At 38.4% G+C, this 19,910-nt stretch overlaps 1 protein-coding gene across 5 annotated transcripts in view; it reads right to left on the reverse strand.

Annotated features, from left to right (window-relative positions):
* Window positions 1-19,910, reverse strand: part of CDC14A (cell division cycle 14A) — a gene marked incomplete at its 3' end in the record, with an annotated part of 171,167 nt that overhangs the window by 38,984 nt on the left and 112,273 nt on the right. For all 5 annotated transcript variants that reach the window (XM_080801548.1, XM_080801546.1, XM_080801547.1 and 2 more), the window contains one exon: window positions 18,180-18,318. In XM_080801548.1, coding sequence (XP_080657674.1) covers window positions 18,180-18,318 — 139 coding nt within the window. The remainder of the gene's footprint in view (window positions 1-18,179; window positions 18,319-19,910) is intronic.

Here is a 19,910-nt window from a genome sequence, read left to right on the forward strand (position 1 = left end):
ACTGAGGAATATTTTCTCAGCTTGAGATATATATATTGATGGGGTTACCCCAATCACTGAGTCACTTACAATTTTTCTGTACCAACTATAAAAATACGTATTCAAAAACTATCTTAAGTTTTGCTTCCTTTGTGAAAACCTTCATAAAACCATGGTATAGCCTCCCTCCTACCTTGCATTTTCAGAAATCCTTGCTTCAATTTTTTTATTTCCTCCAGATTTTTTCCACTTAATGCTACATCTAGTATAACTCTTTATCTGTTGGTTGATTCTTACATCCTTCCAAAATAGAAGTAAACATATAGCATAGTCCTTGATACAATATGAACAATTCAAAAGATAACTGTTAAATTCATAAATGAGTGGGGCTCCTGGGTGGCTCAGCAGGTTAAAGCCTCTGCCTTTAGCTCAGGTCATGATCTCAGGGTCCTAGAATCAAGCCCCACATCAGGCTCTCTGCTCAGCAGGGAGCCTGCTTTCCTTCCTCTCTCTCTGCCTGCCTCTCTGCCTACTTGTGATCTCTGTCTGTCAAATAAATAAATAAAAATCTTTAAAAAAATTCATAAATGAGTATGTTGAGCCTCTGGTCAAAAGACTCAGTAATAAAGAACTATTGTTTCACAGGGAGAGAAGACTCAGCTCTGCCACAGACAGTGAGAAATTCAGACAAATGAAACATACAGAAAGGATAGGGATATACAGATAAACGACAGAATTCCTGGCCCTCAAAAGTTCCAGTTACATATAAGGAAAGCAAACAACTGAAATCCAGTATTAACATCCTATGACCAAGATTTACCCTTAGCTCAGTCTGAAAGAATCAGAGACAAGGTCCCTGAGAATTCAAAAGTAGCTAGAAAGATTAGCAGAACTTAGACAGCAAAGAACTTTCCCAAAGCAAAGAAACAACACAGGCTTGAAGAAATAGTGATATCAAAGTACATAGCACGTTTGGGAAAATGGGCTGTTTGATTTGGCTGAAGCAGAGGTTATGACAGAAGCAAGCAGCAACCTGTCCAGGACGGACCCTGCATGGCACACTAAGGCATGTAGATCTGGAAATTGAAAAAATTCCAATTCCAGAATGTTATAAAATGAAGATTCTGATGCTGCTGCCAACCTAACGATGGAGATTACAAAGTGACACCTTTCGCTTGCTTGGTTTCAAGGACTCCATCTGTCCCATCATTGGAAAGACTTGATTTGAACCTGAATATTAAAGATGAATTAGGTGTCAAAGCTGATTTGTGTGTTGCTAAGTGATGCTCTATGCAGTGCTTCTTATGAAAAAGCAGCACTTCACGCAAATCCCTTTTTTATTGACAAGGGAACCGCGCTGGCTTTTATTGTGGTGCCGATTACTCCTTAAAAGCCTCATCTCAAACACAAGAAGAAAAAGGTGTATTTTTAAGTATTTAGCATTTAAAAATCAAATCCTATGAAGCTAACACACCAGCGCAAAGTAAATCCACAGGTAACATTGTGGATTTTCTAAGACAGCATGAGATTACCAACCCTCTGCCAAAGAGCATGGGCTTTGAAATAACAGGAAGAGATCTGTCTTGATTTAAACAGAGCCTTTGGAGAGAAGTAGCCAGTGTTGGGCGTCAAGAGTTTTTGGCCGAGTCCTGGCCCTGGGTTAGTCAGGCCTGAGACATAAGAAAATAATTAACTTGGTTTCATTACAAGTGAAGTCACAGCCTTCTTTTAAAAAATCTGCTTCAAGGGGCGCCTGGGTGGCTCAGCGGTTAAGCATCTTACTCTTGATTTCGGCTCAGGTCATGATCTTGGGGTCATGAGATGGAGCCCCATGATGGACTCTGTGCTCAGTGGCGGGGGCGGGGGTACGGGGGCAGTGAGGGGCAGCTTGAGATTCTCTCTCCCTCTGCCCCTCCCCTGCTCAGTTGCATTGTTACAGCTATTTCTGGTTTTGAATTCAGAACACAATGATAGTCACGTGCAGCTTCTTCTGTTTGTAGCTGACTTCTCCTTCACATCCTGGAGTCCAAACTAAGCCTATCTCCCCACCACCTTAACTCTTCGTTTTCATTTTCATCACTCCTTCCATCCTGGATGCATACCCGACCTCAGTGTCCATGCAAAGCCCCCATTTGGCAATTCTATATAGAAACCCAGCCCATGGTGTAGCTCGAGGTAGGCCTACTCTAGCGGTGACTAGGGTACCAGTCTGCCCTGCATGCCTCCTACTCCACTGCCCCATGGCTATTATGGAAACCGATATGGTTCCCGGTTTGAAGAACTGGACTAATGAAATGGTCTAACCTGGTAGCAAGGGAAGAGAGACCAGAAAGCAGTACCACAGGCTCAGGAAGTGGAAAGGAGACAGATATTCAAGGAGTTCTACTCATACTTTAGTACAAATGGACGATTTATTAGGAAGATGTTTAGACAGAGAATTTGAGGGTAGAAAGGAAGGTTCTTGATTCTGAAACACACATGAAAAATGTAGCTGGAAGAGAAGAAATGAGTTAAGAGTTCCCAAAGCTAGTTCTAGTTTAGGTACAGATCTCCACAGTCAGAAGCTGGTTCGGTGGTATGACGGCAAAATATAAACTTTTCAACTAAACTGGATGCATTATTGCTTACAAGACATTCTTTTCCCACCTCTAACCCTTTTCACACAAGAAATGAAACAAAAACCACTCAATCGCCTGTCTTTAGTAATTGACATGAGTATTTCAGGGCAAATTTCTGATGTCACATTGCCCACAAATTTTATATATACCATATCCTTAATACTGAACCCTCATTAAGATTTAATTTTTTTAAAGATTAAGATTTTATTTACTTATTTGACAGAGAGAGAGAGATAGCAAGTAGGGGGAGAGGCAGGCAGAGAGAGAGGGGGAAGTAGGCTCCCCGCTGATGCAGGGCTCTATCCCAGGATCCCAGATCATGACCTGAGCCGAAGGCTGAGGCCTAACCCACTGAGACACCCAGGAGCCCCAAAAGTTTAATTTTTGCTTAGCCAACAAATTCAATATAATTGGTAGTCAATAAATGAATAAAATGAAGAGCAATTTAGAGGTTTATAAATGAGTGTTACTGTAAAAATGTGACTGTCAAATAGTGCAAACTCGAACCTATGCAATGTGCTTTTTATTCTTTTTTTTTTTTTTAAGATTTTATTTATTTATTAGGGAGAGAGAGAGACAGAGATAGCAAGAGAGCGTGAGTGGAGAGGGGAGAAGCTGGCTCCCAGCTGGGCAGGGTGGGATCATGATCTGAGCCCAAGGCAGACGCTTAACAACTGAGCCACCCAGGCACCCCTGTGCTTGTTATTCTTATAAGTAAACCATGATATTGTCTATGGTTATTTTAAATTCCAGTTTATAATAGTTCAAGTTTTAATTTCTGTATTTTAGGAAAGATAAATTCTTAAAACTTTAAAATAGATTATACAAAATATTAATACATATTCCTTGAACCACTACATGTATCTTAAAAAATGACCAAAAGAAACAGTAGGAATCAATTATAATTAAAAACTCAAGCCACTATTTTTAGACATTTTCAAGAATACTTCCATTTTTTTCTTGAGCAGGTTTTCTCCATTTTACTTTTGGTAATTTCCTAAAATAAAAAACAACGGTTTAACTACTAATTTCCAGTATTGCTCTTTCCAATTGTGAAACTTACCACATGCTCTAAGCACCAAACTGAACGTAGCATAAGTGATATTTACAGAGTAAGAATGACCCATGGACTCTTGTTATACAATGTGGTTGGAGGACCAGCCACATCATATCACCTGGGAGCTTATTAGAAATGCAGAATATCAAGTCCCACCCTAGATCTGGTGAACCCCAAACTGCATTTAATAGGATTCCCAAGTGATTCTTACACACTTTAATATTTAAGAAGCACTAAGACAACTGAAGGCTTACAGCTAAATTAGAATGTTGACAAACATCCAACTGACTGGACATTTGATGAGACTATCTTTGATAATAAAGCAGAAAGGGGGCATTTTTATTTATGAATTTAGGAATAAAAAGAGAATCCAACTACAAAATTGTCGCTCCTTAAAGATGACTTTCTTCAAAATGGAAGTTCTACTTTACAAAGACAAAACTCCCTGCAGGGTCCAGATTTAGCCTTTACGTGAGTCCTCCCTGTGTCAGGAGGAAACTTAAAAGTAAAAAGAACTTCCACACTCATTGAATGGAAGAAGTAATATTGAAATGTTGATATCACCCAAAGCAATCCACAGACTCAATGCAATCCCTATCAAGAGTCCAATGACATCTTTCACAGAAATAAACAACCCTAAAATTTGTATAGAACCCACAAAAGGTCCCAAATAGCCAAAACAATTCTGAGAAAGAAGAACAAATCTGGAGGCATCATACTTCCTGATTTCAAACTATATTACAAAGCTAAAATGATCAAAACAGTATGGTAAGGGCATAAAAACAGACATCAGTGAAACAGAGATCAGTGAAACAGAATAGAGAACCTAGAAATAAACCCACACATATAAGATAAAATAATTTATAACAAGGGAGCCAAGAATATACAATGGGGAAAGTACAGTCTCTTCAATAAATGGTGGGGGGAAGGGGCACCGAGGTGGCTCAGTGGGTTAAGCCTCTGCCTTCGGCTCAGGTCCTGATCTCAGGGTCCTGGGATTGAGCTCCGCATCGGGCTCTCTGCTCAGTGGAGAGCCTGCTTCCCCCCCTCTCTCTGCCTGCCTCTCTGCCTACTTGTTATCTCTGTCTGTCAAATAAATAAATAAAATCTTTTTAAAAAATTTTAAAAAAATGGTGCGGGGAACACTGGGCAGCCATATGCAAAAGAATGAAATTGGACCACTGTCTTACACCATACACAAAAGTTAACTCAAAATGAATTGAAGAACTGAACATCAGACCTACAACCATAAAACACTTAGAAGAAAACATAGGCAATAAGCTGCTTGATATCAGCCTTGGCATTGAGTTTTTGGCTCTGACATCAAAAGCAAAGGCAACAAAAACAAAAATAAACAAGTGAGACTATATCAAACTAAAAAGCTTCTGCACAGCAAAGTAAGCTTCCAGCAAAATGAAAAGGCAGCCTACCAAACGGGAGGAAAATATTTGCAAATCACCTCTGAAAGGGGTTTATATCCATAATATACAAAGAACTCACACAATTCAATAGCAAAAAAAATTCCAATCAAAAAATGAGCAGAGGATCAGAACAGACATTTTCCCAAAGACATACAGATGGCCAACAAGTACATGAAAAGCCTCACCATCATTAATTATCAGAGAAATATAAATCTAAACCACAATGAGATATCACTTCACACCTGCCAGAACAGCTATTATCAAAACAAACAAATAAATATCACAATCTCACAGAAATATACACATACATTGTATATTGTATATATATACCATATATCTACAATGTATATATATACACATATATGTATATATCTACAATGTATATACAATGTATATATACAATATATATATAATGTATATATAATAAATACAATGTATACATATACAATGTGTATATGTATATATACAATGTATATATGTATATTATATATGTATATACATATATGTGTATATATACACAATATATGTTGTATATTGTGTATATATACACACATATACAATATTGTATATACAATAAATATACAATATAATATACAAATATTGTATTGTATACAAATATACAAATATACATAATACAAATAAGAAATAGCAAGTGTTGGAGAGATTGTGGAGAAAAGGAAACCTCTGTGCACTCTTGGTGGGAATGTAAATTGGTGCAGCCATTATGGAAAACAGTATGGAAGCTTCTCAAAGAATTTTAAATAGGATTACCATATGATCCAGCAATTTCACTTCTGCATGGCATGAAAACACTGATTTGAAAAGATATATACACTGCTATGATCATTGTTGCATTATTTCCAACAACAAAGACATGCTAGCAACCTAGGTGACCATTAATAGATGAATCAATAAAGAAAGTGTGAATACACACACAATCAGATACATAAATCACACAAATATACATAATATATACATAAATACATATACACATACAAAAATATACAAAATATACATAATACATACATAAAGAATATTATCCAGCCATAAAAAAGAAGGAAATCTTTCCATTAGCAGTAACATGGATGGACCTTGAGGGCATTGTGCTAAGTGAAATAAGTCAGAAAGAGAAAGACAAACACCGTGTGATCTCACTTATATATGAATTCTAAAGAAAAAAAAAAAAAGAAAAAGAATACATAGGTAAAGAGAACAGATTGGTGGTTGCCAGAAATGGGAGAGGGGAAGCGGGCAAAATGGCTGAAGAAAGTTAAAAGGTATAAACTTAGTGATGGATGTTAACTAGACTTAAGGTGGTGATTATTTCACAATATTTACAAATATCAAATATTACATTGTACACCTGAAGCTAATATAATGTTATGTCAATTATATCTTAATAAAAAATTTTAAATTAAAAATAAATACATAAATAAAAATAAAACAATATCATTATATCACACATCATTGCAAATACCCGTGGGCTGAAGTCCCCGTGGGAACCCAGTACCGGCCCTTGAAGGCTTCCTTTGTTATGAATGAAAGCATTAACATATCATGATCCACAGGCCATCATACACCACAACTGAACATTCAATAAATAGAATCAAACAAGTCATAAAAGCAGCCTGATCCCACCTCTGTATTTCCACAGGCTGTCCCTGAAAAGGATGAGTTTAGACTTGGCTCAATAAGAGAGATGTGTTTGTGCCTCATTTTTAAAACTTTGAGGATGCTTGGTAGAACACATATTTTGGGGTCAAAATGGAATTTTTAGCTTAAGAACAATAGTTTGAAGTAAAAGAAAAAAACCACTTGATGGTTTGTAAACAATTTTATTTATATCCTAGGAAAAAAATTAAATATAAGATTTCAGACTATAACAAAGAAAAGGTCTTGATCTGCCAATACATAAATTCATCAACTCACAAGGATGCTAGTAACATCCCTCTTGCTGCTGGTGAGATAAGGGGAAATTTTCTTCAAGACGCAGAAATCAAACACCTGGCCATATTTTAGTCTTCAAGGACTAACAGGATGTTCTACCCTAAAGTCACAGATTTAGAATTAACATTACCCAAAAGGCAACGATTGGATTTCTCACCTCTGAAAGAATACAATCCTTCTAACCTAATGCAGTCATTTTTGACAGATGAAAACCTGTCAGATAACTTTTTAATTCTCTTACTTCTCGCCTAATGAATGTGTTACTTATTCATGCTTTTGCGTCATCGATGGTGTCACTCTCTTCATCTTTCATACCATTAGTCAGGCTTCAAAGCCCTTTGTCTCTTCTACCATTAGTCAGGCTTCAAAGCCTGAGACTGACTTCCTTGAGATGCCCTAGTCCCCACCTGTCTCTAATTCCTCAGTCTAACTTCTGGCCCCTTCAAAAAGAGCTGACCTCCTTAGATGACAATAGTCTCTTTTCAATCTCCCTCCACCTGATTCATCTTACACATTGCTGTAGCACAGTATTCCTTAAATAACATGTGCATCTGAGGACTCTCCTACTTTGAATAGCTTAAAGTAAAAATATGATGAATAAGAGAATTTCAGAATACCCATGTTCACAGAGGATCTGTGTATCTTACTGTACCTATTTCCTTACTATCCACACCTGGTACGCTATGCAGATATAGGAGTATCCTATCTACACAAAGCTGCTGTAACAAATTACCACACACCTCATGGCTCAGAAGAAGACATACTGACTTCCACGTAGTTTTGGAAGTCAGAAGGTCAATATCAGTTTCACTGAGCTAGAGTCAAGGAAGGTACTGACAGGGTTGATTCTTTCTGGAGGCTCTACAGGGAGAATCTGTTTCCTTGGTTTTTCAGCTGCCAGTGGCTGCGTTTATTCCTTGGTTTATGGCCCCTTCCTCTACGTTCAAAGTACATCAGATCTCTGTTTCTATCATCACATTTCTTCTAACTCCTCCTATGTCTTCCTGTGATTAGAATGAACCCACCAGATTAGTCCAGGACAATCATTCCACTTCAAGATCCCTAACTTGATCACATTTGCAAGACTCCCATTTATAATATATTGAGTAGGGTTTATTCCTGGAATGCAAAGCTTATTTAATATTTTTTTTAATTAAGGCAATCCACCAAATTAACAGGCTAACAAAGAAAAAGATATCAATCAATGCAGAAAAAGCAAGACAAAATTCCATACTCATTCATGATAAAACTCTCTGGAAAAGAGAGGGATGCTTCCTCTACTTGATAAAGTACATCTATAGCAAACCTCTAATTAACATTAAATATAATGGTGAATGCTTCCCCCCAACCCCAAGATTAGGAACAAGTGAAGAATGTCTGCTCTCACCACTCTTATTCATCATAGTGCTAAAAGTTCAGACTATGGACCAAGGGAAGGGAAGAAAAGACAAGACAAGACAAGACAAGACAAGACAAGCAGATAGGAAAGAAAATAAATCTGTCCCTATTTGTAGATGACATGATTGCCTTTGTAGAAATCCCCAGGAATTCATGTGTGTGCGTGCATGCGCGTGCACACACACACACACACACACACACATTTTAGGATATAAAATAAACATAGATAGAAAATCAACTGTATTTATACATACTGGTGATGAACACATGGACTCTGAAATTTAAAATATAATACTATCTATAATCATGCAAAAAAAGCAAAATACTTAGGTGGAAATCTAACAAAACAGGACTTGTAAAAGCTGAAAGTGACACATTACTGATTAAAGAAATCAAAGGAGATCTAGATAAATGAAGAGACCTACTGTGTTTAGGGACTGGAAGACTTAACAGTACTAAAGATGTCAATTCTCCCAATAAAAAGATTTAACACATTCCTATCAAAATCACAGCATGACTTTTTGTAGATATGGACAAGATTATTCTAAAATTTACATAGAAAAGAAGAGGATGTGACATTGCTAAGATAATTTTGTTAAAGAAAGAGAAAGTAGGGGGAACCACCCTTCCAACATTAAGCCTCACTCACTATATAGGTACAGTATCCAGACAGTGTGCTATTAGAAGAAGGACAAATGGAACAAACAGAATAAAGAACAAAGCAATAGAGCCATACATATGCCCATCTAATTTTTAACAAGGATGTCAAAGCAATTCAATGGAGAAAACTATTTCAACAAATAGTGCCAGAGCACATCTATAGGCAAAAAGAAAAAAATGCAACTTAAGTCTCATGCCTCATACAAAAATTAACTCAAAATGAATCACTAGGGGTGCCTGGGTGGCTCAGTGGTTAAGCATCTGCCTTTGGCTCAGGTCATGATCCTGAGGGCCTGGGATCAAGCACCGGGTCAGGCTCCCTGCTCAGTGGAGAGTCTGCTTCTCCCTTTCTCTCTCCCTCTGCCCCTCTGCCCCTCTGCCCCTCTGCCCCTCTGCCCCTCTGCCCCTCTGTCCCTGCTCATGCTTGCTCGTGCTCTCAAATAAATAAATAAATAAATCTTTAAAAAAAAAATGAGTCACCAACTTAACTAAAAACACATAACTACAAATCTTTTAGAAAAAACATGAGAAATTATGGGGATCTAGAAGTAAGCAGAGAGACCTTAGACTTGATACTAAAAGCATGATCTAAAAAAGGGAAAAAATGATAAATGGGACTTCATCAAAATTTAAAATTTTCCTCTATGAAAGAACCTATTAAGAGAATGAAAGACAAATTATAGACTGAGAGAAATTATTTTCAAAATATTTATCAGACAAAAAATTAGTACCTTTAATGTGTAAAGACCTTCTCAAGGGACGCCTGGATGGCTCAGTCAGTAAGCCTCTGTCTTCAGCTCAGGTTATGATCTCAGGGTCCTGGGATGGAGCCTGACATTGGGCTCCCTGCTCTGCAGGGAGTCTGCTCCTCCCTCTCCCTCTGCTCCTCCCCACCACTTGTGCTCTCTCTCTCTCTGCTCTCTGTTTCGCAAATAAATAAATAAAATCTTTTTTAAAAAAAGAACTCTCAAAACTCAATAATAAGAAAACAAACAATTCAATAAAGAATGGACAAAAGATTTGAACAGATACTTCGCCAAAAAGATATATGGATAGCAAATAAGTACATGAGAAGTTGCTTATTGTTATTTACTCAGGAAATGTAAATTAAAACTATAATGATATATCACTACATATCTATCAGAGTGGCTAAAACAAAAACAGCAACACCACCAAATGCTGGCAAATATAAAGAAAAACTCAATCATTCATACATTGCTAGTGAGAACGTAGAATGAAACAGCCACTCTAGAAAACAGTTTGACAGTTTCTTATGAAACTAAACATGTACCATAAAACTCACCAACTGCAGTCTTGGGCACTTATCCCAGAGAAATGAAAACTTATGTTCACATAAAAACCTACATACAAACATTTATAGCATCTTTACTCATAATAGCCAAAAACCATAAACAGCCCAGTGATCCTTCATGGTTAACAAACAGTACTACATTCATTTCCTGGAATACTACTCAGCCATAAAAAGGAACAAGTGAGGGGCATTGGATGGCTCAATAGCTTGAGCATGCAATTCCTGATTTCAGTTCAGGTTATGATCTCAGGGTCATGGGATCGAGCCCTGTGCCAGGCTCTGTGCTCAGTGGGGAGTCTGTTTGGGATTCCCTCTCTCCCTCTCCCTCTGCCCTCCTCCCACTCAAGGGTGTGCAATCTCTCTCTCAACTAAGCAAATAAATAAATCTTGAAAAAAAAAAAAAAGGAGCAAGTTACTGATACATGCAACATTCCCAATGAACCTCCAGGGAATTACACTGAATGGAAAATGCCAACCCTAAAAGGTTGCATGCTCTATGATTCCATATATGTAACATTCTCAAAATGAAAAATACATAAATGGAGACTGGATCAGCAGTTGTCAGAAGGTAACGAGGGGATAAGGGCAAGAAAAACATGAGTGTGGCTGTACAATGGCAATGTGAAGAACTCTAAGTGGTGACAGGTCTCTGTGTCTTCACTCTATCAATGTCAATATCTTGATTGTGATGTTATACCATAATTTTGCAAGATGTTCACATTCAGGGAAAGTGAATAAATACATAGGAACACTCTCTATCACTTCTTACAAATGAATGTTAATCTATAATTACTGTAAAGTAAAAACTTTAATTAAAGAGTCAGGGGGTGCCTCGGTGGCTCAGTAGGTTAGGCCTCCGACTCTTGGTTTCGGCTCAAGTCATGATCTCAGGTCCTAGGATCAAGCCCTGAGATGGGTCCCACACTCAGCCCAGAGTCTGCTTGCTATTCTCTCTCTTCCCTCTCCCGCCCCCCTCCCCTTCCCCCATACTTGTTTGCGCTCTCTCTCTCTCTCTCTCTCAAATAAATAGATAAATAAATAAAATCTTTAAAAAAATAGGGAAGGAAGTGAATAGAAGTGTGTAGTCACCACGGCACCTCAGGCTTCCAGTGACCCAGTAGCGGCCCCAGTGGGCCACAGCACCACCCCACAATGCAGCAAAGATTACATAGGTATTCCACACTCCCCTTCTAGACACCTAAGCAAGTGGTCCCAGTGGGGATCTCTGCTCAGCCCCTTGGCCACCATATCCCCAGGAACTGTTTAATAGAAAGTTTTCTGATGGCCCATAGCCCATGGCCTCAACTGATGACCCCCCTGACTCTAAAAGACTTTCAGAACCAAACCCCTCATGGTGCATGCCCTGGTTTACCCTTGTTGGTCACAAGACCAACCTTTCCAGGTCATCCAACATCAACTAGACCCTTATCTCCAAATAACACTTATATCTCCTAAGTTCCCATCCCATCCCTCAAATCTAGTAATACCATCTTATATTACTCTTTTCAGAAAATAAAGATGGAAATGCTTCATAATTCATCTTATGAAGTTTGCATGACCCTGATACCGAAACTTAAAAGTATTACAAGAAAAGAAAATTGCACATCATTACCTCTCATGACATGAACACAAAATCCCTAAGAAAACATTAGCATATCAGATCCACCACACGAAGACATACGAAGACATCATGACCATTATGGCTTCACATTAGAAAAGCAATGTAGTTCACATTTAGCAGTATAAAGGAGAAAAAATTATGTGATTATCTTGATAGATGTAGAAAAAACTGACAAAATTCAATAGCCACTGTTAATAGAAACTCTCAGTAAACTAGAACTGGGAGGAAATTTCCTCATTCAGATAAAAGTCATCTGTGAAAGCCCCACAACTAACATCGCATTGAATGGTGAAAGAATGAATGCTGTTTGTCTAATATCGAGAGCAAGACAAGGATGTCCATTTTCACCACCCCTAACTAACACTGTATTGGAAATCTTAGCAATAAGGAAAACTACTAGAACTAATAAGTGAAATTGGTAAGGTTGCAAGATACATGGTTAATTTTCAAAAATCAGGTTCAGCAAAATTTTAAATTCTGTTCATTAAAAGACATACAGCACAATGTATTTGACAAAAAGACTTGTATCTAAAATATATATACAAATATCAAATCATTATGTTGTATGACTGAAATTAATATAATGTTATATGTCAGTTACATTTCAATTTAAAAAAATCTCACTGGGGTGCTTGGGTGGCTTAGTCAGTTAAAGTGTCTGCCTTTGGCTCAGGTCATGATCTCAGGATCCTGGCATGGAGCCCCACATTGGGCTCCCTGCTCTGCTGGGAATCTGCTTCTCCCTCTCCCTCTGCCCCTACCTCCATTCATGCTCCTTACCTCTCTCTCTTAAATTAGTAAATTTGTTTAAAAAACAAATCTTAATGAAAAGCAAAAAAACCTGTTGTAAAGCTGTGACATACAACTTTAACTGCTCTTCCTAATATTACATAATTTGTAGAAAAACAATATATTTTCCATTGACTCTGTATATGGTACTGTGAAAAATAATCATTTTATAGTAACTTCAACAAATATTTTTTAAAATAAAATAATACCTTGGAAATTCTGCAAAAACTTTTGGGAAAGAAACATAACCTATTTTGAAAATAAAAATAAAATAATGACATAAAATATGTAAAGAACCACTACAATCAACAGAAACAAAAAAATTTTAAATAGGCAAAGACTTGACCAAACATCTCACAAAAGATACATATATGTGTGAAAAAAATGTTCAACATCATTAGCCATCAGGAAAATACAAATTGAGACACTATTTCACACCAACCAGAATGGCTTCCACTCCTGCCCAAAAAACAAGTTTACAAAACAGAATGTTGGCAACAATGTGGAACAGTTAGGACTCATACTCCGACAAGTAATATATAAAATGATTTAACCACCTTGGAAAATCATTCCTCATGAAGTTAAACTACATCTAACCCTATGATCCAGTGACCTTCATTCCTAGGTATTTAAATAAAGGAAATGAAGACATATGTCTGCAAAAAGACTTACAGAAGAATAGTCACAGCAGTTTCATTCCTAACAACCAAACCGAAACATCACCTAAATACCCATCAACAGTTGTATGGGTCAATACATCGTGATACATTCATAAGGTGGAATGCTAAGTAATAAAAAGAAACAAATTACTGACATACTGAACATGAATGTATCTGAAAAACAATTTTCTGAGAAGAAAACAAAGCCCAAGAGCAAATAAAATAAATCTATGGCATTAGAAACCAGAAAGTGATTTAAAGGGAGCCCCAGTGTGCTGTGGCTGGGAATGTAAATTGGTGCAGCTACTATGGAAAACAGTATGGAGGTTTCTCAAAAAATTTAATATAGAACTACCACAGGATCCGACATTTGCACTTCTGTGCCTTCATCCCAAGAAAATGAAAACACTAACTCAAAAAGATATCTGCACACCACCCCCCCCACGTTCATTACAGCATTATCTACAACAGCCCAACATGGAAACAATCTAAGCTTCACCCACTGATGGATGAACGGATAGAGAAAATGCGTTTATATATAACGAAATATTATTCAGCCATAAAAACAAAGGAAATCTTGCCATTTGTGACAACATGGATAGACCTTGAGGGCATTACACTAAGTGAAATAAGTCACACAGGGAAACAAATACTATATGATTTTATTTACATGCAGCATCTAAAAAACAAAAAAAAAAACAAAAAACAGGCTCATAGACATAGATAACAGACTGGTGACTGCCAGAGATAGGGGGTGGGAGAAATGGGTGGAAAGGGTCAAAAGGTACAAACTTCCAGTTATAAGATAAATAAGTTCTGAGGATATAATAGGTAACAGGATGACTACAGTTAATAATATTGTATTTGCATATTTTAAAGTTCTAAGAGAGTAGATCTTAAAAATTCTCACAAGAAATTCTTTTTTTTTTTTTTTTAAAGATTTTTATTCATCTATTTGACAGACCGAGATCACAAGCAGTCAGAGAGGCAGGCAGAGAGAGGGAGAGAGGAGGAAGCAGGCTCCCCGCTGAGCAGAGAGCCCGATGCGGGGCTCGATCCCAGGACCCTGGGATCATGACCTGAGCCAAAGGCAGAGGCTTTAACCCACTGAGCCACCCAGGCGCCCCCTCACAAGAAATTCTATTCAAAAGACACTATGGAGTAAAATAGCAACACCCAAGAGAAGCAGAATATATCTGCATTACATAGAATGGACAGTGTGCATTAGCCAGAATATTGAGACTCCTACACAATGACAAGAAAAAGATAGCTGCTAGAAAGATGAGGTAAGAGATCTGAAAATGTGTTTCATAAAAGAGAATACACAGGGGCGCCTGGGTGGCTCAGACGGTTAAGCATCTGCCTTTAGCTGAGGTCATAATCCCAGGGTTCTGGGATCAAGACCCACATCCGCCTCCTTGCTCAGTGGGAAGCCTGCTTCTCCCTCTCCCTCTGACTCATCCTCTCTCTCTCTCTCTTCCTCTCTCAAATGAATAAATAAAATCTTTTAAAAAAGAGAGGGCATACACAAATGGCCAACAAATACACGAAAAGTTCAACCACATTAGTTAACAGAGAACAAATTAAAACTACAAAGCGAATTGCCACTACAAGAAGAGTATAATGACTTAAATTTAAAAGACTGCCCATATCAAGTCTTAGTAATCATGTAAAGAAAGTGGAACTCCCACCTGCTGTTGATAGGAGTCCACAGTGGCGATCTGCTTTGGAAAAGTCTTTAGTGATACCCGCTATAACTGAATGAACGGCTCACAGGTATTCATCCAAAAGGTAGATGGACCAAAGACAGGAAAGAGCCCCAAACTGGACACAACTTAAATATCCATCAACAGAAGAACTAAAATATTACATATTCAAACAATGGAATTTTATCCAGCAACGAAAATGAACATAGTATTTTTACATGTAACAATAAAATAATGTTGACTAGAAGAAGCCAGACATACATACTGATTCTATTTATGCAAGGTTACAAGAAGGCAGAACTCATCTCCAGTGTTAGAAGTAAGGTAATGGCTAGATGCACCAAAGAACTGGGGAGTGGATGGAAGGAGCACAAAGAGGAGCTTCTGGATGCTGCTAATTATTCTATTTCCTGATCTGAAGAGTGGTTACATGGGTGTGTTCACTTTGCAGAAACTGGGCGAGCCGACCTCTCAAGCCACCCCCTCCCAGCTCATTATATTCTCCCCACACTAGCCTTCTTTCTGGGCTTCAGAAATGCTGCATGTGTTCCCATCTCAGGACCTCTGCATGTCTGCTACCCAGGACACAACTCAGACTGCCAGCCTTGGCTCCTTCTCACCCTCGACGTTCTGGCTCTCTTTCAAGAAACCTCCTTGACCAAAGGGCTCTCCCGACCTCTGTAATCACCCCTCTCCCCCACCGCTAGTCTCCATTGTTCATATCACCATCAGAAATTATCTTGTATATAAGCTTACATGCTTGTTTATGGTCTGCTCCTTCCACTAGAAATATTACACCGGGGAGCAAAGGACCTTGTCTGGCAAGTTCCCTGCTGCAACCCCAGGCCCAAGAGCACCGCCTGACAGAGAGTGTGCATGGAACAAATGTCAGAAGAATGAACATCACGCATGCACTAAGCAACATCTTCTGCTATGGGGACATCAAGACACAGGCTTGGGAAGAAAAAAATGAGAGGAGAAGAGAAGTATACACAGTCCAGTTAGCACAATAGTTCCTCTGGTACCACTCAAAGCACAAAGCAGATTAGACCCCCACCTTGTTGGAGATGATCTGATAAAGCCCGGGAAAGCCTGGGAATGAGGCAGGCATTTTCCCCACACTAGCTCTGTAAGAAATACTGCAACGCACGGAAGGTCCAGTGCCTCAGACAGAGAACCTACCTTCAGGAAGGTTCTGGCCTAAGCATTAACAACTTATTTTAGGCCTGATTTTAATTTAACAACTGCAATTAATGACTGATTTTAATGCTTCAGTTATGCAAGGAAGTCATTCCTGTAACTCAGTTTTTACAGAAAAATACTTAGAAAACTGTAATATGGACTCACACCAAAGAAAATATCTTGAGTTTTCTAGCTTAAGTATCTAGAAATGAAAAAAAAGAAAAAAACATTTCTTCAGTATAGAGTGCCCTACCTCATAACCTAATTTCTTCCATTAGTATTTTTCAGATGTGGCAGAGAGAAGGCATGGGTTGGGGGAGGGGGGCGCATGCACAGGCACACAGCAGGAGGGTTGTGGTATCCCACACCCCGGGGAAAACGAGGTATAACTCTCATCTACATCTCCTCACCCTGGGAGCCACATCTGGAGCAAGATGAGTATTCAGTAGGTACCTAACGAAGGAACAATCTTCCCAACAATGGTTTTAACAGTGGAACATCTTAAAAGAACCAGGCTTAGTAGTGTCTTAGTTTCTGTTTCCTAATCCTAAAGCCATTTATTTAACTTCGGCAAGCAAGCAGTACAACAACCGGCTGGGAGGTAGATGGCACCAGGCTCCATGCTCTAGGCGCACAGAAAGCAAAATAGCAGAAACCCTGACTGAGAAGCTGATAAAGAATAAATCTCTAAAATACTGGAAGTACTTTATTTGTATTTCATAGGCCAACCCTAGGAACCTCTATCTTCTTAATGATCCTGCTTCTTGGTATTTTTTTGTGTATTCATTACACTTCCATTTCATTCTTCGAGGTAAAGATATAAATTCCCATTTCCAGCACTGTTTTCTTATCTACACCCCAACTCCACACATAACTAATGTAATCCCTCAGCAGGATTCCTCAAATCCTTTTAACCATTTCAGATGCTTATGGCTCACTTCTAGCATCCTCCTGTCAAAGTCACAAATCATTTGTTTCTCACCAAAAGAAAATGATTTAAACAAGAAAAGAATTAATTATATAAAAAAGAATGCTATTCAAGATACAGCCATACAACATAAAAAGGAAAAAAAATGAAATTTCTGTATAAGAAATAATTGGTAACACTTTAGAGCTGGACCTAAATCAGCTAATGCTAACTTCATCTCCTCCCTTTGTTAGTGGATAAATCAGTAGTAATTTCTAAAATTTTACAGGGAAACCAGAAAGGATCGTTCCCTTACGAGTTAAATCTCTCCACTTTAGGGGCTGAGGTTTGACAAACAGTTCATGAGGGTGAATGAATGAACGGATGGATGGATTTAAAAGTATTCTTCCAAATAATGGTCATAAAGCCATTTAGTGGCAGGGCCGGAATTAAAACCCAGTTCTCTTTTTTTCTTCCTTGGTAGTTCATAACCTGCAGCTACTCTAGCAGTTTAGTTCGTTGTCAGGAAAGCAGCAATGTCACCGGCATCACTGATGGACCTTAGTTGTGGTTTTTTTCATTCTGCTTTTAGACACGCAAACAAAAGAAAAGAATGAAAAGTGTCAAGTAGGATGACATAAGAAAATTGCACCGTAGCCAGATCACACATAGAAAATGACAGAAAAAAGGTAGGCAGAGATGGCTCTGTGATTTTCTTCTCTCACCTGATCTGAGAGATAAAAAAGGCACAAAGTTAGAATGCATTAGCTGTCAAATCAACAATATTCCATTAGAGGCACAGACTTCTCACACAGTGTAGCCATTTTATAAGCATAGGCTTGACCGAGTCCGCAACCAGGAGGACACGAGGTAGAAATGATCAGAACGAGAACATAATATGATAATGGAGGCCATATACTTACTCTTCCAGGAAGTGCTGCTGGGGTCCTATAATGGAGCCTGGCCGGCAAATTCTGATCCAAGCAATTATTTCAGCATGTGTAAACCTGTAATGTTTCATGACATAACAGGCTATCAACGTCCCTGTTCTTCCGAGACCAGCTGCAAAAAAAAGGGAAACAGACCAAGAAAGACAAAATATAGCAAAGTCACTCATAAAAATACCGAAATCAAACCCTGCCCCAAAACTGCAATGATTTTGAGTATAACACAAGTGTTTTAAACCCAAACAATAATTCAATGCTTTTTTACATGATGTGGAGTTAAGAGATAATTCTAACACAAAAAATCTTCTAAAAATAGATCATATAATTCAAAGAAGCCTATATAAGAACATACACATATCAGAGCAAGGGTCTTGAAGAAACGATCAAGTTGGACCCCTGGGGGCCTTTGGGAATGCCTCTCATTGTGGATGTTGTTAAGACAATGCGGGTCCCATGACAAGCATTTGCAGAATATCACCTGTCAGGTGTCTCCACCCTCCCCATTCCAGACCCCAGCCCAGGCTGAGATGAATCTACAGTTCACAGTTTGTATGATCCAAGTCAGCCGTGTAACTGATCATATTATCATGGCCCATGTTAGAGCTTGTTTAAATGGTTAGTTTCTTTTTAACTCATCATAGAATAAGGAATCACAGGATCAAAGTTGGAAGACGCCACAGATGTCATCAAGCCTCACCGACTTCCTAGTCCACAGCTGTTTCAATACTACCTCTAGCAGATGGTCGACTGACTTCCCTGTCACTCCATCAGAGCCCAGGATTTCATGATTGCCTCAGTCGGTAGATATGGATGGAGCACTTGAGACCTGCCAGGAAACATGCTAGGAGCTAGAGGGCACAGTGACAAATAAAAGAGAGAGGGTCACTGCCCTTGGGAGAGTGCACAGTCCACTGAAGAAGAACAAAGTGAACAGAAGTGCTTAAATCTCACTTCCCCGAGGATCCTGCATTTTCTAAGAACTTGGGTGTTAGCTTATGTTCTTTACGTTGAATGTACTCTCTGTTACATAAGATTATGTAATACGGCTAGAAATTACTTTCCAAAAATGACTTTCAATGAAATACTGGTTATTGTGAACTCTGATTTATTTCTTCAAAGTGTTTTTACCAATTGATGTATTTCCTTCCCTCTCTCCGAAGAAATAAAAGTGATAGGACCTGATTTGCATTTTAGCCGATCTTAAAAAAAAAAAAAAATACACACTGGCTTCCTCCTTCTGCAAAAATACTCAAAAACTTTATCAAGCCACAGGCTCTTGATAGTGGTGGTTGTTCCTATACCAGAACAATGAAGGCCCAAAGACAGCAACCAATTGACTCATAGAACAAGTGAGTACAGAATTCAGGACTAAAATTCCCCCACAGTCCTGCTTCTCATCCCAGAATTCCTTCCACTCTTGGCTCACATCCTGTCACTCATTTTACAGGTACTGACTGAGACCCACTGTGTACAAGGCACCATAAAAGATCTGGAAACAGAAATATGAAGATAAGCAGGATGCCTGCCCTCAGGAAGCATACAGGACTGAACAGCAATGCTCATTTACAAACATTTTCTAAATCTTTCCATACCTGGCTTCTTGGAGTTAGATTCAGTACTGTAAGTTCTACAGTATACAGTTATTTTTCCACTACTTAAAATCTGTATCATATACACCTTTCCTTTTTTTTTTTTTTTTTTTTTAGT

The sequence above is a fragment of the Martes martes genome, assembly GCF_963455335.1.
Source record: "Martes martes genome assembly, chromosome: 4".
Taxonomy (NCBI): domain Eukaryota; kingdom Metazoa; phylum Chordata; class Mammalia; order Carnivora; family Mustelidae; genus Martes; species Martes martes.